The sequence below is a fragment of the Triturus cristatus genome, chromosome 1_2 (assembly GCF_964204655.1).
Source record: "Triturus cristatus chromosome 1_2, aTriCri1.1, whole genome shotgun sequence".
Taxonomy (NCBI): domain Eukaryota; kingdom Metazoa; phylum Chordata; class Amphibia; order Caudata; family Salamandridae; genus Triturus; species Triturus cristatus.
In genome coordinates this window covers 1,117,159,222-1,117,178,196 of record NC_140580.1, presented here as the reverse complement: position 1 = coordinate 1,117,178,196, position 18,975 = coordinate 1,117,159,222, and the positions used below count along the sequence as shown (strand labels likewise).

The window sequence follows — 18,975 nt, the reverse complement described above, 5'->3', positions numbered from 1 at the left end:
TGTGGTGTCATTTTAAATGGCTTCCCAGGGGTGGCACAATACATGCTGCTGCCCCTGGTAGGCCTCTGGGGAACCTATGCCCTGGGTACATAGTATACCATATACTAGGGACTTATAAGGGTACCTCAGAATCCAATCTGGACTGTACCTAAAGTACATGCAATAAATTAAGAGGAAGCAGCTAGGCTGGGGCCCTGAATAGCAGGGTCCCAGCCAGACTAAAGTCGAAAAACTGTGAAACATCAGCAAAACGTGGGGGTAACCATAAGAGCAGATCCTACTCTCCTACAGTAACGAGTTCTGTATTTGCAAAAATGACATCTAGAATGTGTCCAGCAATGTGTTTGGTCTATCTGATTTAGGTTCAGTGCGTCTAGGCTAGTGGTTGTTTTTGGATGGGGTATATTCGGTTTGTCAAACTAAATGTTGAAGTCACCCAGAATGCCTGGGTTGGAGTGTAGCGTTATCATGTTTGAAACTGTGTCTAGAAGTGCGTCTGGGAATGTCGCTTTGCTAGGTGGAGGTCTGTAAAGAAGCAGGAAGTTCCAGGAGAAAGATGGTGTAGGATTGCATCTGGTAAAAAGGGCCTCACAACCTTGTATGGAGACGGCGTCAGCTTTAGTGATATTTAATGTTTGCCTGAACACAACAGCTAGGCCACCTCCTCTTTTGCCTATATGATTTTGCGTGATAGTTTGCTAGCCTAGAGGAACGGCTTCATGTAGAACTGGAGCCATATCCTCTCCCAACCATGATTCATTTATGAAGAGTAGGTCAGGTTTTGTGTCAATGAGAAGGTCGTAAATAGGATGTTGGTTTTTAGAGAGCGCTGAAGCATTTATTAATAGACAGTTTAGAGACTGTGCTTTGGTAATATTGTAACTTTGTTTTGTAGAAGAGTGAGCAGTATTTTGTGGGCTTGTAGCGGGTGTGTCCTTAGTGTTGGTATTAGCTGTATGAGGATAGCAAGCATGTAGCTGCTCTGTATTGTGTTCCTCGTCCAGCAGGCTTAGAACTCATTTTGATGGGTCTGCGTGTGTAGGTGGTGGAGAGTGAGCTGTGTTGTTTTTGTACAGTATCCGCTGGTCTGACTCGGCTTAACAAGCTCAGGAGCCCAAACAGAAAAAGTTTTCAAACGCCTCCTAGATCTAGGGGGAGTCCTTTATAGAGGACGGAATCCCATCACCCTCCGAAGAGGCATGCTTCTTCATCTGGGACCTCCTCTTGGTTGCAAAACCTAGTGCAACCAAGGGCTACAACCTCAGGGGTGTTTTAGGTGAGCAAAACTAGGATTAACTAAATCCACTGGAAGTGAAGCAATATAGATGTTTTAGGTGATGGTTGCAGTGCGTGCAGTGATAAAGTGAAAAGTGATTTAAAATTGGCTACCAGGAAGAAAAACACCTTTATTCTGCTCTATCCTGGTGTCAAAACTAAAACCAGTGCGTATGCAGATTAAACCAAATAACTGCATTAGTCTGAAAAAAACAGGTCTACATGTTTCAGCCTTATAGATCAAAATGTGATCTCTGCATTCCTCAGGACCTAGATAATATATCGCTACTGCAAAAAGAAGAAAATATGTACAAATTTCTAAAATTATGTTGTTGGATTCAATACAACCTACATTTTCCTGTGGCTTCATTCTTATTTTAAGATGTCACAGGAATTTGGACAGAACCCGTTATTGTACGGGTGTACTCCTCACCTCGCCACAACTCAGGGCGTGAGGCACCGCTCTATCCGTCGGTACCCGTCGGCACCTTTCATGTCAATCACAGCCCTAGTTCCAGAAGGCAATCTGGCACGAAATCCTAAGCCCTGTGTCCAGTAGAAACTCTAACCCCATGAACCAATCCGAAACCCTAAACATATCCATCAGTCCGATCACTAACCCTAAGCCCTACATCAAATAGAATCCCTGACCCAGGAAGCTATGAGAACCTTCAAATTATCAACCAATAAGAACACTAACCCTAATCCAATAGAAACACCAGATACAGCCAACAATCAGCGCACAGATATAGCATCCAATAGCAGCTTATATAAGGTGCCTGTGACCTCAGGCACAGGCTGCTGGGCAGGGGGCTGGAAGCTGCTCCTCAATTCAGAATCTCATAGGAGACCGAGAGGCTTAATCCACACTCTGGAGTTCTGCAGGTAAGGGCCTAAACTTTGCCCTCTAGCAGTTTTTCCAACACTTAAACAACTTACTCTCCTAGCCAAAAAACGAGTGTTATAATCCCTTTCCAAACACAGCTTAAACAACTAACAGCAGATTACTGCAGTCTCAAAGAACACTTCCTGCTTTGAATGTCGGGGGCATTCCATCAAGGTCTTACAAGCTGCCATCTGCAGATGAGCCCAAAAGATATTCAGTTTTCTTACAATAGCACTTTGGAGGGCACCTCCTTCCAGCAAGCAAAATCAAAGTGGAAAGCAGCCCAACACAAGTATCAACGCAAAAGTAGGGAGTAGATAATGCGTTCCCACCTTCAAACATCTATGTAAATATATAACCTTAAAGGCTACTCACCACAGCTAAACACCAAACAACCAGCTTCCAACCAACGCACTTTGTTTCTGGAACGCTATATTAGTCTGTAATAAAACTTCATCACTGACTCAACAAGCCTCCACACACTTCCTGACATCAGAGACATTGATATGCCCAAATGGCAGCCTCACTCAGAGCTTTCCACACTGACCTAGCCTAGCTGTCAAACCTTGATTCCACTGAAAACCATCTGCCTGACCCACAAAATAATTTCTCTAAAGAGCTTGACACCATCTTCAAACCTACTTTCTCCTTGCATGACAATCGTACTCCTGTGAGACTTTAACTGAATACAACCTAGTATGGGTTAATAGATAACTTTCAGCCCTGTTCCTAACTGAGAAACGTCCATGCCAAGGATGCCCACTCTCCCAGTTGCTCTTTGCTTTAGTTATGGAGCTGCTAGCTGAATGGCTGAGGATTGACTCACCAATAAATGTTTTCAAAGGGGTAATGGTTCAGAAAATCTGGTATCCTATATGCCGACGACATGCTTTTCATGCGACACCCAAACAGCATTACACCACGCAGCATGGATCTACTCTGCATCTATGAAGACACATCTGGCCTGTGGGTCAACTGGGGAAGTTCTCATATGTTAATTTATTAAGAGATTATCCCTCTTCCCTGGGCTCAAACTCCATACAGAAGGCGGGAGCCCCTTTTAATACCTAGATATGGAAATTTCCCTGTGCCAACATAGAAGCTGGATGCAAAAGAAACAATTGATGAACGGAATGCTGGACAATGCAAACATTCACCCCCAGTCATAAGGATCTGGGTTTAATCTATCATTCTTTTGCTCACAACACCACCCCAGTTTGGACCCAGCCATATGCTACTGGAGAACCTCGCCACCATCTGACTCAAACAACTGCCCACAACACCGGACCACTCAGCAGGAAACACGCTCGACCCCATCTTCTCCGCAAGCAACATCTCCGTCAGCCACACCTCCGAGCCACACTGGACCGACCACCACTTCATCCATTTCTCCTTCACCAAACCCACCCTGCTCCACCACACCCACGACAATCCTGGCAGAAGCTGGATCAAGGTCACTGAAGACCAGCTTACCACCTCCCTCAGCAAGACCCCATCACACACATCCACGGGCGCCAACACCTCACCATGCAACCTCCACCGCTGGATCTCCTACTGCTCTAATACACTGGCCCCCCTCAGGAAAACAGCCCTCCAAGAAAGCCAGCTGATTCTCCCCCGCCCTCCAAGAGTTCAGCCACACCTGGAGACAGCTCGAGAAAAGATGGAGGAGCAGCAAGATCACAGCAGACCACGCAGCCTTCAAATCCACCATCGCCACACACCACTGCCTCATCAGAACAACAAAGAACACAGCCATCAAGGAATGCATCAACGCCAACGCACACAACAGCAAAGAGCTCTTCGCCATGGTTGAAGAATTCGCTAAACCCAGAACTGAGACAGCAGACATTCCCCATCTCAAGACCTCTGCGATAACCTCGCCACCTTCTTCCACTATAATATCAAGGAGATCTACGACACTTTCGCACCCAATACTCGGGCCCCCCACCCGCAACCATCAGTCCCACTGGCTCCAGCAGACTTTGACCAACTGGACTACCCTCACTTCTGACAACACCGTCAGGATCATGAAGAGCATCCACTCCGAAGCCCCATTGGATCTCTGCCCTCACCACATCTTCAACAGAGCCGTCACCTCCATCGCACCTGAACTCTGTTGCACCATCAACTGCTCCATGGAGTCCGCAACCTTCCCGGAAAACTGGAAGCACGCATATATTAACCCCCTGCTGAAGGAACCCTCTGCTGACCCGACCAACCTCAAGACTGCAGACCCATCTCTCTGCTCCCCTTCCCAACCAAAGTCATTGAGAAAGCCATCCACGCTGAACCCTGAGTTCATTGAAACGAACAACATCCTGGACCTCTCCCAATCGGGCTTAAAAAGCAACCACTGCAGCGAGACCGCTCTCCCCGCTGCTAAAGATGACATCCGCACCCTCCTCAACCAAGGCAAGACTGCTGCCCTCATCCTCCTGGACCTATCAGCCACATTTGACACCGTCTCCCACCACACCCTCTGCGCAAGACTCCATGACGCCGGCTTCCGCGACAAAGCCATAGGCAGACTTCCACTGTTCAACTCCGAACTTGCAGAGATCAGCTCCTGAGCCCCACCCTCTTCAACATCTACAGGGCCCTGCTTGCAGCCATCGTCGGAAGCGACAGACTCCACATCGCATCATATGCTGACAAAACCCCGCGGATTGTCTCCCTCACAGAAGAACCCACAGCCGCCAGGGGCAACTTCCACAACGGGATGAAGGCAGTCGCCACCTGGATAAAGGACAGCTACCTCAAGCTTAACTCCGACAAGACCAAAGTCCTCATCCTGGGCTCCTCCCGCTCTGCCTGGGATGACTCTTGGTGACCTGCAGCTCTCTGAATCCTCCCCACACCCACGGACCACACACGAAACCTCAGCATCAAACTGGACTCCTCGCTCGTAATGAACCACCAAATCTACACCGTTTCATCGTCCTGCTTCCACACTCCGCCTCCTTCGTAAGATCTTCAGGTGGATCCCTACCGAGTCCAGGAAAACAGTCACCCATGTGCTCATCAGCAGCAGACTTGACTATATCAACACACTCCACCCCAGCACCACCCAGAAACTAAAATAAAAACTGCATTCCATCCAGAAAGCCTCTGCCAGACTCAACCTGAACATCCCACTCCGCAACCACGTCACAGTCCACCTGAGAGACCTTCACTGGCTACCCTTCAGCAAAAGAATAACCTTCAAGCTTCTCACATATGCCTACAAAGCTCACCGAACCTGTATAATTCCACCACTCCCTCTCCTTATACACTCCCACCAGACCTCTTCGCTCCGCCCAACTGGCCCACTGATCCGCAATACCACGGCTGGAGGAAGATCCTTCTCCTACCTCGCTGCGAAGACCTGGAACTCCCTGCCTGTGCACCTCCGGCAATCCCCATTGCTGCTGCAATTCATGAAGGACCTCAAGACCTGGCTCTTTGACTGAACTGCAGATACCCCCACCGCCTTGAGACCCTCACGGGTGAGTAGTCACGCTTTATAAGATTACTGATCGAGTGAGGAGGAAGCCACAGGCGAGCAGGAAGCGCCGACCAGTAAGAAGCAACAAAAGAAGTGATGTGGGAGCCAACCAGTAGCAAGTAAAGGCAAGTAATGGCTGGGCTCTAAGTTCATTTGAACTTTTTTATTTTTTGAAGAACAATAGCTTTTGCTGAAATTGGATGAGCGTAGTAGGCGAAACCTAAAAAACTGAAAAGTGTGCGTGTATTTTTACACCTTAGCATACATTGTTTTTTTTTTCTGTTCACATACATTTCCAGCCATATTGCTGAAAGCTTTTGTCAAGTGCAGCTTTCCAGGTACATTTTGGGAATGTTATCTGTTTTTTAATGAAGGCTCCATTTCCCCCCTGAAGATTTACCTTTAGCAGAATACTTACCACTGGGTGAAAGAAGTCTTCTGTGTAAATGCATTTTTTCTCTGCAATTTAAACATTTGTCCCCATGGAGAAAGCACTTTCTGTATGTGCCCCTCAAATCTGTGGTGATAGTTTCCCCTTCAAACCTGGAAGAAAAGTTACCCCAGCCCTTTCATGGATACAATCCCTGAGCATTTCCATTATGGAAAGGAGTCATATCAGAGTTTGGGAATGCCCACTAATGTACATTTATGGTCTTCTCCAAACGTCCAAGGAAAACAATGCCTTTGGAAAACCTACTTACACAACTATGAGCAGGATCTTCTACTGTGGATTGGTCTACTCTTGTGGTGGAGTAAAGTGTAGTAGTAAATAAATGTATAGCTGCCAGGTAGCCTTTTATGATTTCCTGCCAGCCGTAGAAAGGGAAAGTTGATTGTAAACCTATGTTTTCGACTGATTTTACCTTTGCGACTAAGGCCAACAAAGTCTACAATACCCTTAAGAAAGAAACAGAAAATGCCCATGTCTAACACTTTTAGTATTTCGTCAGCAGTGGACTTCATGCAGCTAACTTTTAGTTTTTGCTGTATTTGTCTCCTTTCTGACTATGACCATTCCTTTTACAGGTATGTTGTGCTCTTCAAGAATAACCGTTTAAACTGATTACTATTTACCATATAGAGTCTAATCTAAATGTGTTTGCTCACTAGTTATGAGACAACTAAATAAATGTTCTTTTAATAAAAAATGTATTCTGATTGGGAGAGATGAAAACATTTGAAAAGCATTGGTGGGCTGTGTTGCGGTGGTTCAGAATGATTCACCAGAGATTCCGTTCATTGTTAATGTTCATCGCGCTTTCACTTACTGTTGTAAATTGAAATCCTGCAAACAGAAGTTCAAACTGATAATACAGGTTTTTCTTCTTGATGATCACTATCTCCTATTAAATCAAACATTTGGATTGTTCACTTATTTGCTCTTATCTTGGCAGGAATGGCAAGAAAAGCTGGCAGAACTGGAAAAGGTGAGTAGCAATAAGCATTCTTCTTTACCTGCCCTGTGATGTTCATAGAAGTGAAAATGTAGGTTCCACTGCAGAGTTTAGACTAGAAATGTAATGTGGGGGAGTACTACAAACACACACCCCACCCCACTGCACTTTGAGTATACTCGTAAAATGTTAAAGAAGAAAGTGTGATTAGTGACTGAGTGTGAACTGTAGATGCTGTGTATCTTTACTGTGAGTTGCAGAAGAGACTTCATGTCTCAGTAACCTTTTAGATCTTAGCCTACTAGAAAGCGCAGCTGTCTGGTTTGCTAAAGACATCTTGGAGACGTTCAGAAAGTTGGCCTAGGAATGCATTCTGCCTGTTGCTTACCATTGGCTTTGTGGTTTGTAACTCACATTTTCTGGCTTTCTGTTTGCTGGCTCGATTTCCTTTAGGCTGTCTATCTTGAGGTCGTCCCCTCCTGTTGCTCAAACCTTATGTACTGTATTCTTCCACCAATTCGCTTTCTGTAAATAGGCCTTTAAGTCTTGTTCTCATCTTGTCACATTTGCTTTGCATTCAAAGACGGAGGACAGATGTCAGGCTGTGTCTTCCAGGGAGCTTAGTGTTTGTTTTTCTTTCTCTTGACCTCAAAGTTAGAGGATTTATGTGACAATTATGCAGGCTTGTGGGGGGGGTTCTATGAGGAAGTCTGTACAGATGTTATTTTTTTCAGGCACACAACATTTAAATGTCTTTAACTGAACTGTATTGACTATCGAATCTGAAAGAGACACGTTAGTGATAGATTTTGATTTGATTTGAAATGTTATTTGTAAAGCGCACGAATGCCGTGGCGTCTTGGCGCCGAGTGTGAGACGTGACATAACTCCAGGTGGGTTCTTAATTTTTACCGAATAACCAGGTTTTTAGATCCTTCCTGAAATTTATGCGGCTCGGTTGACAGTGCAGAGGATATGGCATCTGGTTCCATAATTTTGCCGCACAGTAAGATAATGTTCGTCCTCCCCATCTGACCTTCCGCGTTTTTGGGCGTTTTTGGGATACAGACAAGACCTTCTGCAGATGATCTGAGTGTTCTGACAGGAAGGTATCTTGTGAAGAGTTTCCCTACTTCCCCGGATATACCTCCATAGAGAGCCTTATGTACTAGACATAGAGCTTTGAAATTGACCCTATGTCGGACTGGGAGCCAGTGTAGAGTTTTAATGGCCTCCGAAGTGGGGCGACCCTTAGGTATATTCATAAGCAACCTAGCCGCCGCATTTTGCAATGATTGGAGCTTCCTCTCCTGTGCTTTGTCAATTCCCATAAAAAGGGCGTTACAGTAGTCTAATTTAGATAGAAAGAGTGCGACTACAATTGTCTTTTGAAATTCTGTTGTTATAAAAGGGAAAATTTTCCGTAAAGTTTTTAAAAGGAGGAAGCAGGAAGAGGTTAATTTGTTAATATGGGCGGATAGATTTCGCTGATTGTCTAGGATTACCCCTAGGTGTTTTGCCTTTGAAGCGGGGGTAGGACAGAGTCCCGCCTCCTTGGGCCACCAGCTTATGTTCCATACCGATGGACCTTTACCAAATTCGAGGACCTCGGTTTTGTCAGTTGATTTTTAGAAAATTGGAGCTCATCCAGTGCATGATGTCAGTTAGACATGCATGGAAACCAATAGCTACAGCATCTAATGACTCTGTGACTGAAATGGTGAGCTGAGAGTCATCGGCATACATGATTAATGAAAATCCATATTTTCTGACCAAATTGGCCAACGGGGCGACATAAATATTAAAGAGGGTCGGGGAAAGAGCAGACCCTTGTGGAACCCCACATGGGAGTCGAAACATTTCAGACTGCACATTCTCCCAGTGTATAATTTGTTGTCTGGCATCCATAAAAGAGGTGAGTAGATTAAGTGCGGTGTCCTCTAGCCCTGTCTCTTTAAGCCGTTGCGCCAACACCATATGGTTTACTGTGTCGAACGCTGCCGACAGATCTAGTAGAACCAAAATGGCTTTATTACCCCTGTCTACCGTTCTCCGAATCTCCTCAGTTGCTAGCACCAGCGCCGTCTCTGTTGAATGACAAGGCCTGAATCCATGTTGGATGCAATCCAGCAGGGAGTTATCTTCTAAAGACTGAATTAGCTCCTTGTTCATGGCCTTTTCCAGAATCTTCGCGGGTAGAGGCAATCGGGAGATTGGCCGGTAATTTTTCGGTTCAAGTGGATCGGTGGTGGGTTTTTTCAGGATTGGCCTTATGCAGGCCTTTTTCCACACTTGAGGATATTTGCCACTTTCCAGAACTTGATTTAGAAGAGGAGTAAGGTGCGTGCTAATGACCTCTGAAGCTAGATGAAAAACAGTTGGAGGACATGGATCGTTTGGGGAACCAGATTTTGTGGATACCAGGAGGTTGTTAACCTCACCTACACTGAGTGTCGTAAAGCGATCCAGTCTGTTATTTGTTACTCGGCTGTTTAAATTCAAAGAATTATAGACAGGCCTGTTCTTCGCTAGATTAGAAAGATCATCATATATTGCTTGCACTTTGTTTTGGAAAAAGTCGGCCATTGTATTACACAGAGCTTGATCAGGTGTGAAATTACCTGAATGTTGGGGGGTGGCCAAAGTGTGTACGGTTTTAAACAATTCTTTTGAGGAATGGGTGGCCTTGCTTATTTTAGCCATAAAGAAGGTCCTTTTGGCTTTTACAATTGCCTGTTTATATTCCTCCAGGCATTGATTGTATAATGCCTTGTGCTCAGAACTGTAATCAGTTCTCCACACTCGTTCTGTCCGTCTGCATTTCATTTTTATTGTTTTTATTTCTATAGTATACCAGGGTGCTGTTGGCATAGCTCTTTTACAAGTTTTATTCACTTCAGGGGCCAGTTTGTCTACAGCTGTTGCAATCCAGTCGTCAAAACGTCTGGCTGCTGCGTTATCACAACTAAGAGTGAAAGGATTAGAGCTTAGAGCCTGTTCCAGAGTGGCCTTTTCTATCCTATTCCATTGCCGCATTTGCAGGGTTCGGGCTGGAAAGGATTGAGGCAACGAGTAATATTTGTTCGTTACTTCAAAGACAACAGCCCTATGGTCTGTCCAGGGCAATGGCAGTGTTTTAATAATTTTAGTACCTGGCTGGTTTGTAAAAATCCCATCTAAGGTATGGCCAGCCAGGTGCGTGGGTTCCAATATTATTTGGGACAGTCCATATGCTGCCAGGTTATCCACCAAGCTGACTGTATCAGGATTGGTCTCTAGTTCTAGGTGGTAATTAAAATCCCCTAAAATACAGAGATATTCAGAGTCCAAGCTTGTCTCTAAAAAGTTTAAAATGGCCTGCGAAAAACCTAACCTTTTTCCTGGCGGCCTGTATACCAGTAGTCCTTTAAAGGTAGTGGAGTCATTAAGTTTGAAGGAGAATAGTAGTGTCTCAGATGGAAGCGTAGTTATGACCTCATGGCGCATTTTTAGATTGTCTCTGTATATTATTGCTACGCCACCACCCCTACCTTCTACCCTGTCATGGCATACCATTGAGTATCCAGAGGGGAGGGCTATATTCCAATCTGGATCTGAGCTAGCATCAGTCCATGTCTCGGTTAAGAAGGTGACATCTGTTTTTTCTGTTTGGAGTAAACATTCAAATTGGTATTTATGTTTCACAAGTGATCGAGTATTCAGCAACATGCAGAACAAAGTTTGTGTTGACTGACTACGTCTATTCTCAGGGTGTCTTTACCTCCAATTGCCTGGGAGGAGTAATTTTGTCCATCTAGGCCTTTTAAGCCTCCAAAATGTTTTTGACAGCCTAAAGCTGATGAAGAAAGATCTTCCATTTGCCCCCTACTGGTCTGTCTAGATAATATCCGCAGCCCCTACATAGGTATGAGCTCATATTGATATCGCCATCCCAAATGTTACAGAGCTCACACTTACCAATCAATAGGTTCTCCAGTTGGATTCTTATATATTTGCGGATGGGAACCGGACCAGGGGTCCTCGCGCTGGCCGCGCTCCGGGCCTTACCTTAGAATTTTCCCCAGGCGTCAGTCTGGATCCGGAAAGTTTATGCTTAGCAGTACCCCTGCGCGCCAGCAGGCGGCAACGTGCGGCTCGGCGCCCGTCACTGGCGTCCTGCACGCCGGGACTACGTCACAGAGACTACTTAGGCGCCACTCATGCGCGCTGACGTCAGTTCTTTCTTTTTCCGCACCGAAAGCGCAGATCCGGATTGAGCACGTACCTCGGTCAATTTTTTGACCACTTTTTGAGACTTTTTGTCTTCTCCTCCGGTGCACGTAGGGATGCCCGGCTTTAAGTCTTGCGAGTCGTGCCACCGTAATATGTCGGTGTCGGACCCCCATGATGTCTGCCTCTACTGCCTGTAGACTGACCACGACTCCCTGGATTGTCGGGACTGCCGTGCAATGGCCCAGAAGGCCTTACGGGAGCGGCGCTGGAAGTTGCTGGAGGTCCGGCACTCCTCTCACCGCCGCTCTGGGTATAGGGGCTGTTCGCGGGACCGGACTTGTCGCTCCTCGGACTCTAAGTCTTCAGCTTCAGATTCCGGTAAGCGACACCATAAGAAGTCGTCGAAGAAGCGTGTTCGCTCTCCAATGTCCCCCCGTCGCTCCCTGGAGGCAGATGTGGGGGACAGGGGCTCTGCCCCTGCGGCTCCTCTGGAGCCTGGGAGTCCCGTGGCCTACCCGCTATACCCGGGTCCGTCGGCGACTCCCGCACAGCGGCACGAGTTTCTTGCGCCCTCGGGCCGCCTGTTTAGGCCTCGGGCTCCCGCCGGTGCCGCTGCCCTTGGCTCCGGCCCTGTCGCTGCCCTGTCGCTGCCCTTGGCTCCGGCCCTGTCGCTGCCCTTGGCTCCGGCCCTGTCGCTGCCCTTGGCTCCGGCCCTGTCGCTGCCCTTGGCTCCGGCCCTGTCGCTGCCCTTGGCTCCGGCCCTGTCGCTGCCCTTGGCTCCGGCCCTGTCTCTGCCCTTGGCTCCGGCCCTGTCTCTGCCCTTGGCTCCGGCCCTGTCGCTGCCCTTGGCTCCGGCCCTGTCGCTGCCCTTGGCTCCGGCCCTGTCGCTGCCCTTGGCTCCGGCCCTGTCGCTGCCCGTGGCTCCGGCCCTGTCGCTGCCCGTGGCTCCGGCCCTGTCGCTGCCCGTGGCTCCGGCCCTGTCGCTGCCCGTGGCTCCGGCCCTGTCGCTGCCCGTGGCTCCGGCCCTGTCGCTGCCCGTGGCTCCGGCCCTGGCGCTGCCCGTGGCTCCGGCCCTGGCGCTGCCCGTGGCTCCGGCCCTGGCGCTGCCCGTGGCTCCGGCCCTGGCGCTGCCCGTGGCTCCGGCCCTGGCGCTGCCCGTGGCTCCGGCCCTGGGGCTGCCCGTGGCTCCGGCCCTGGGGCTGCCCGTGGCTCCGGCCCTGGCGCTGCCCGTGGCTCCGGCCCTGGCGCTGCCCGTGGCTCCGGCCCCGGTGCTGCCCTTGGCTCCGGCCCCGGCGCCGCCCTTGGCTCCGGCGCCGCCCTTGGCTCTGCCGCTGGCGCTGCCCCTGGCTCTGCCGCTGGCGCTGCCCTTGGCTCCGGCCCCCTGTGCCGCCCTTGGCTCCGGCCCCCTGTGCCGCCCTTGGCTCCGGCCCCCTGTGCCGCCCTTGGCTCCGGCCCCCTGTGCCGCCCTTGGCTCCGGCCCCCTGTGCCGCCCTTGGCTCCGGCCCCCTGTGCCGCCCTTGGCTCCGGCCCCCTGTGCCGCCCTTGGCTCCGGCCCCCTGTGCCGCCCTTGGCTCCGGCCCCCTGTGCCGCCCTTGGCTCCGGCCCCCTGTGCCGCCCTTGGCTCCGGCCCCCTGTGCCGCCCTTGGCTCCGGCCCCCTGTGCCGCCCTTGGCTCCGGCCCCCTGTGCCGCCCTTGGCTCCGGCCCCCTGTGCCGCCCTTGGCTCCGGCCCCCTGTGCCGCCCTTGGCTCCGGCCCCCTGTGCCGCCCTTGGCTCCGGCCCCCTGTGCCGCCCTTGGCTCCGGCCCCCTGTGCCGCCCTTGGCTCCGGCCCCCTGTGCCGCCCTTGGCTCCGGCCCCCTGTGCCGCCCTTGGCTCCGGCCCCCTGTGCCGCCCTTGGCTCCGGCCCCCTGTGCCGCCCTTGGCTCCGGCCCCCTGTGCCGCCCTTGGCTCCGGCCCCCTGTGCCGCCCTTGGCTCCGGCCCCCTGTGCCGCCCTTGGCTCCGGCCCCCTGTGCCGCCCTTGGCTCCGGCCCCCTGTGCCGCCCTTGGCTCCGGCCCCCTGTGCCGCCCTTGGCTCCGGCCCCCGGCGCCGCCCTTGGCTCCGGCCCCCGGCGCCGCCCTTGGCTCCGGCCCCCTGTGCCGCCCTTGGCTCCCGCCCCCGGCGCCGCCCTTGGCTCCGGCCCCCTGTGCCGCCCTTGGCTCCGGCCCCCTGTGCCGCCCTTGGCTCCGGCCCCCTGTGCCGCCCTTGGCTCCGGCCCCCTGTGCCGCCCTTGGCTCCGGCCCCCTGTGCCGCCCTTGGCTCCGGCCCCCTGTGCCGCCCTTGGCTCCGGCCCCCTGTGCCGCCCTTGGCTCCGGCCCCCTGTGCCGCCCTTGGCTCCGGCCCCCTGTGCCGCCCTTGGCTCCGGCCCCCTGCGCCGCCCTTGGCTCCGGCCCCCCGCGCCGCCCTTGGCTCCGGCCCCCCGCGCCGCCCTTGGCTCCCGCCCCCGGCGCTGCTCCTGGCTCCGGCCCCCGGCGCCGCCCTTGGCTCCGGCCCCCGGCGCCGCCCTTGGCTCCGGCCCCCGGCGCCGCCCTTGGCTCCGGCCCCCGGCGCCGCCCTTGGCTCCGGCCCCCGGCGCCGCCCTTGGCTCCGGCCCCCGGCGCCGCCCTTGGCTCCGGCCCCCGGCGCCGCCCTTGGCTCCGGCCCCCGGCGCCGCCCTTGGGTCCGGCCCCCGCACCGCCCTTGGCTCCGGCCCCCCGCGCCACACTTGGCTCCGGCCCCCGGCGCTGCTCCTGGCTCCGCCACAGGCGCCGCACTGGGTGCCGTTTATCCCTCCCTTGCCTCGGTTCTCGGACCATTTTGTTCCGACCTGGGATCCTCATTGGGATGGGGCTCCAGGCTCTGCCACGGCCGGCGCCGCTCGTGGCGCCGCTCCCGGCACCGCTGGCCCCCTCTCTGGCTCCAGTCCTGCCGTCGCGACCGGCTTCTTCTACCCCGGAGCCGGATGAGGACTGGGACGGCTCCGAGGACCCCCTTGCGCGGCAGTGTGACTCCGAGCAGGATTGGGTGGATGACCTTCAAGACACGGGTGAACTTGATGTGTCTTCTGACCCAGGGTTTGCCTCGCCTCGCCTACTATGGAGGAGGGCGCTTCCTACCCTATGGAGCTTCGTTGAGCCGCGGAGACTCTCCACCGCGACCTCCCTACGCTGGCCCTTAAGACCAACCTCTTTACGGAGGTGCTCCAGACGGCGTCTGCGTCGTCTAAGCCGCTGCTCCCTTTCAATGAGGGCCTTGCCGAAGTCCTCTTGGGCACTTGGTTGCGGCCGGCCTCGTGGGTGCCGGTGGATAAATACGTCGCTAAACGTCATCGCCCGGCGCCTGGTGATCCCGCCTTCTTGACAACTCGCCCCACGCCTGAGAGCCTGGTCATTCAGGCCTCGACATCGCAGAGTGCCTTTCCCTCGGCTCCGCCGGATAAGGACTCCAAGAGGCTGGACCAATATGGCAAGAGGTTGTTATCCTCAGCCAGTTTGGGGTTGAGGTCGGTTAATACCGCCTGCTTGGTGGGCCGTTACTCCCACGCAGTGTGGGATTCAGTGGCGGAGGTTCTGCCTCAGTGCTCTGAGGAGTTCCAGGCTGTCCTTTCCCAAGCAATTGCGGAGGGCAAGGATGCGGCTAAGTTTGCCATCAGGTGTGGTTTGGACACTGCTGATTCGTTGGGCAGGGCGATTTCCAAGATGGTGGCATTGCGGCGCCATGCCTGGTTGCGTTCCACTGGCTTCTCGCCCGATGTCCAGAGCTCTCTTATGGACATGCCCTTCGATGGCTCCCGCCTCTTTGCTGATAAGGCGGACAGTGCCCTGGAGCGCTTTAAAGACTCTCGTGCCACGACCAAGTCTTTGGGTCTTTCCTCTAACTCCTGCCACGACGGGGTTTCGTTCCTTTCGTGGCCAGGGCAGGGGTACCCAGGCGCGCTCTTCCAGCAAGCCTGTGCAGAACCATCCGCAGGGGCGGGTCTGGTAACCAGCATGCGGGGCAGTCCACTTCCACCGCGGCCGCTTCTGCCTCGAAACCTTCCTAATCCGGCCTTCAGGGGGCATCCCACGCCAGTGGGTGGCAGGGTTCACCTCCACCACTGGCACGAGATTACGTCGGACAAGTGGGTGCTGCAGATAATCTGCTATGGTTACTCGCTCCCCTTTCTGTCTTCCCCTCCAGCCATGCCACCTCAGTACCACCGCATATTTGGGGATAATTTGGCTCTTCTCCATCAGGAAGTCACGGCCCTCCTGGCCAAGGGGGCCATCGAGTACGTTCCTGGTCAGGAAGTAGGGAGTGGTTGCTATTCCCACTACTTCCTGGTCCCCAATAAGGACAAGGGGGGCCTGCGCCCCATCTTGGACCTCCGGTACGGCAATCGCTTCCTCTGGAAGGAGAAGTTAAAGATGCTGACTCTAGCTCAGGTCCTGTCTGCCCTGGAGACTGGATGGTAGCGTTGGACTTGCAGGACACTTATTTTCACAATCCCGTCCTGCCAGCCCACCGACGTTACCTGCGGTTCACGGTAGGCCAGGAGCATTTTCAGTTTGCCGTGCTCCCCTTCGGCCTTACCATAGCCCCTCGGGTGTTCACAAAGGTGATGGCGGTGGTCGCAGCTCATCTGCACAGGTCGGGGGTGTCAGTTTTCCCCTACCTGGACGACTGGCTGTTGAAATCGGGTTCGCCCCAGGCAGTGGCCTCCCACCTCCAGACTACGGCCGACCTCCTGCATCTGCTGGGGTTCTCCATCAATGTGCCAGAGTCCCTCTCAGAAGCTCCCCTTCATCGGAGCGGTTCTGGATTCGACGCTGTTTCGGGTTTATCCTCCCGAACAGCGAGTCTGGGATATTCAGGCTATGGTTCCGCTCTTTTTAGCCTCTATCCCGGGTTTTGGTCCGGATGTCCCTCCGGCTTCTAGGCCTGATGGCCTCCTGCATCCTGCTGGTGCCGCATGCCAGATGGCATATGCGGGCGCTGCAGTGGGACCTGAAGCTCCAGTGGGCGCAGCACCAGGGCAACCTGTCCGATCATGTCCAGATGTCGGAGGGCACTGCACGGCAATTGCAGTGGCGGCTCACGAATTGCGATTGGGTCCATGGCAGATCCCTCTCCCTTCCCCAACCGGAGCACACGTTAGTGACAGATGCGTCCCTCCTGGGCTGGGGAGGCCACATGGGGGAGGCGGAGATCAGAGGCCTCTGGTCTCCGGCAGAGTCCCGGCTCCATATCAACCTTCTGGAGCTGCGGGCGATCCGACTTTCACTGAAGACATTCCTTCCCACTGTCCGGGGAAGTGTAGTGCAGGTGTTCACGGACAACACCGCCGCCATGTGGTATTGCAACAAACAGGGCAGGGTGGGGTCGTGGACCCTTTGTCAGGAGACTCTGCGCCTCTGGACATGGCTGAAACATCAAGGCATTACCTTGGTGGTTCAACACCTGGCAGGTTCTCTGAACGCCAGGGCGGACGAACTCAGCCGCTGGTGCATTGTGGATCACGAGTGGCGTCTGAACTTGGATGTGGCGCAAGGTCTCTTTCTGCGATGGGGAGAGCCTTGGTTTGATCTATTCGCCACCGAAGAGAACGCGCAATGTCATCAGTTCTGCACGTTGGAATTTCCAAGGCGGCACTCGCTCGGAGACGCTTTTCGTCTCGAGTGGAGCTGCGGTCTGTTGTACGCCTTTCCGCCTATTCCACTTCTGCCCAGAGTGCTGAAGAAGATCAGGCGCGACCAGGCCCAAGTCATTCTTGTGGCTCCGGACTGGGCTCGAAGAGTATGGTATCCCGAGCTACTCAGTATGAGCATCGATCCCCTGCTCCGTCTGCCTCTTTGGGAGGATATTCTTTCGCAGCAGCAGGGGACGGTCTTCCACCCGAACCTGTCCAGTCTCCACCTCCATGCTTGGAGATTGAGCGGCAACAGTTGACACCTTTCGATCTTCCTCCCAAAGTCTGTGATGCCATCTTGTCAGCCAGGCGTCCCTCCACTAAAACGGTGTACGCCTGTCGGTGGAACAGATTTGTGACATGGTGCACAGCTAAAACTGTGGATCCCCTTTCTGCCCCTCTTTCTGAGGTTCTCCTGTTCCTTCTTTCTTTGGCCCAGCAGGGCTCTGCTCTGGGCACGCTTAAAAGTTATCTTTCGGCTATCTCTGCCTTCCTCCGGCTTCCTGATCAGCCTTCTCTTTTTAAGTCCCCGGTTGTTAAACGTTTTCTTTAGGGCATTACGCATACGTTCCCACCTGTGCCCTTCATAATGCCTCAGTGGGACTTGAATCTTGTCTTGACTTTTCTGATGTGCGCTCCTTTTGAGCCACTTCATAACTGTCCCTTACGTCTTCTTACTCTCAAGACGGCTTTCCTGGTAGCTATCACCTCTGCCAGGAGAGCGAGTGAGGTCCAAGCTCTTTCTTTCAAACCTCCTTTCCTTTCTGTTCATCCAGACAAGGTGGTTCTGAGGACACGTCCTTCTTTCCTGCCGAAGGTTGTCACCCCCTTCCACATTGGGCAGACCATCACTTTGCCCACCTTTTTTCCGCCTCCGCATACCTCACGGGAGGAGGAGCGGCTCCACCGTCTTGACCCTAAACGTCCGCTTGCATTCTATTTGCAGCGTACACAGCGGTTCTGGGAGGATGATCAACTCTTTATTGGCTACATGGGCACCAAGAGCGGTCGTGCGGTGCACAAACGGACCATCTCCAGGTGGGTCATACTGTGCATCAAAGCATGTTACTCTTTGGCCAAGAAGGAGCCTCCTGTGGGTCTGCGCGTCCATTCGACCAGGGCGACTGCAGCCACTACTGCCTTGGGACGCGGTGTCCCCTTGCAGGATATTTTTCAGGCAGCTACGTGGGCCTCGCTGCACACGTTTACCAAGCACTACTGCCTTGACCGTCTGGCCCGGACAGACGGCTTCTTTGGCCGTTCTGTGCTCTGTGACTTTCTGGTGTAATCTTGCTCGCAGACCCTCCACCGGGGTTGGTATTGCTGGGGTATCTATTCTAAGGTAAGGAATCTATCACTAACGTGTCTCTTTCAGATGCACAAGTTACTAATAGATTCCTTACCGCCCCACCCATACTCCCCGTTCTGCGAACTCATTACTAGGGTTAAGGTCGTCCCCTTTTAGGGCCCTAGTTTTATACACCAAAGGTCAGTTTCTCGCATGACTCTGCGTTTCGGCGTGGAAAGTTGTGTACAGAACTGACGTCAGCGCGCATGGGTGGCGCCTAAGTAGTCTCCATGACGTCGTCCCGGCGTTCACGATGCCAGTGACGGGCGCGGAGCCGCATGGCACCGCCTGCTGGCGCGCAGGGGCACTGCTAAGCAGAAACTTTCCAGATCCAGACTGACACCTGGGGAATATTCTAAGGTAAGGAATCTATCACTAACTAATGTCTCTTACAGATATATCGTTACACAAGTAGTAACTTGTGCATCAATACATTGGGTGATGACATTTCCACACATTAACGTTTGTTTAATGTATACCATTATCACTTAAACTGTAAGTGAGTGTAAATGTAATTGTCATTTCACCTGACAATGTGTTACCTGTAAAGGCAGTGCGCTACCACACTATGCATACTCCGCTGCACTCTACTCTGCATCACTCTATGCTGCTTTACTGCACTCTTTTCTGCACCACTCCACTCCTCTCTACTCTACACCACTCCACTCTATGCCACTGTACTCTACCCT

General features: G+C 52.9%; 1 protein-coding gene across 5 annotated transcripts in view; it reads left to right on the top strand.

The window, feature by feature from the left end:
• The window catches only part of GOLGA1 (golgin A1), a 489,123-nt gene that overhangs the window by 109,895 nt on the left and 360,253 nt on the right, over positions 1-18,975 (top strand). For all 5 annotated transcript variants that reach the window (XM_085613776.1, XM_085613774.1, XM_085613775.1 and 2 more), the window contains one exon: positions 7,043-7,075. In XM_085613776.1, coding sequence (XP_085469902.1) covers positions 7,043-7,075 — 33 coding nt within the window. The remainder of the gene's footprint in view (positions 1-7,042; positions 7,076-18,975) is intronic.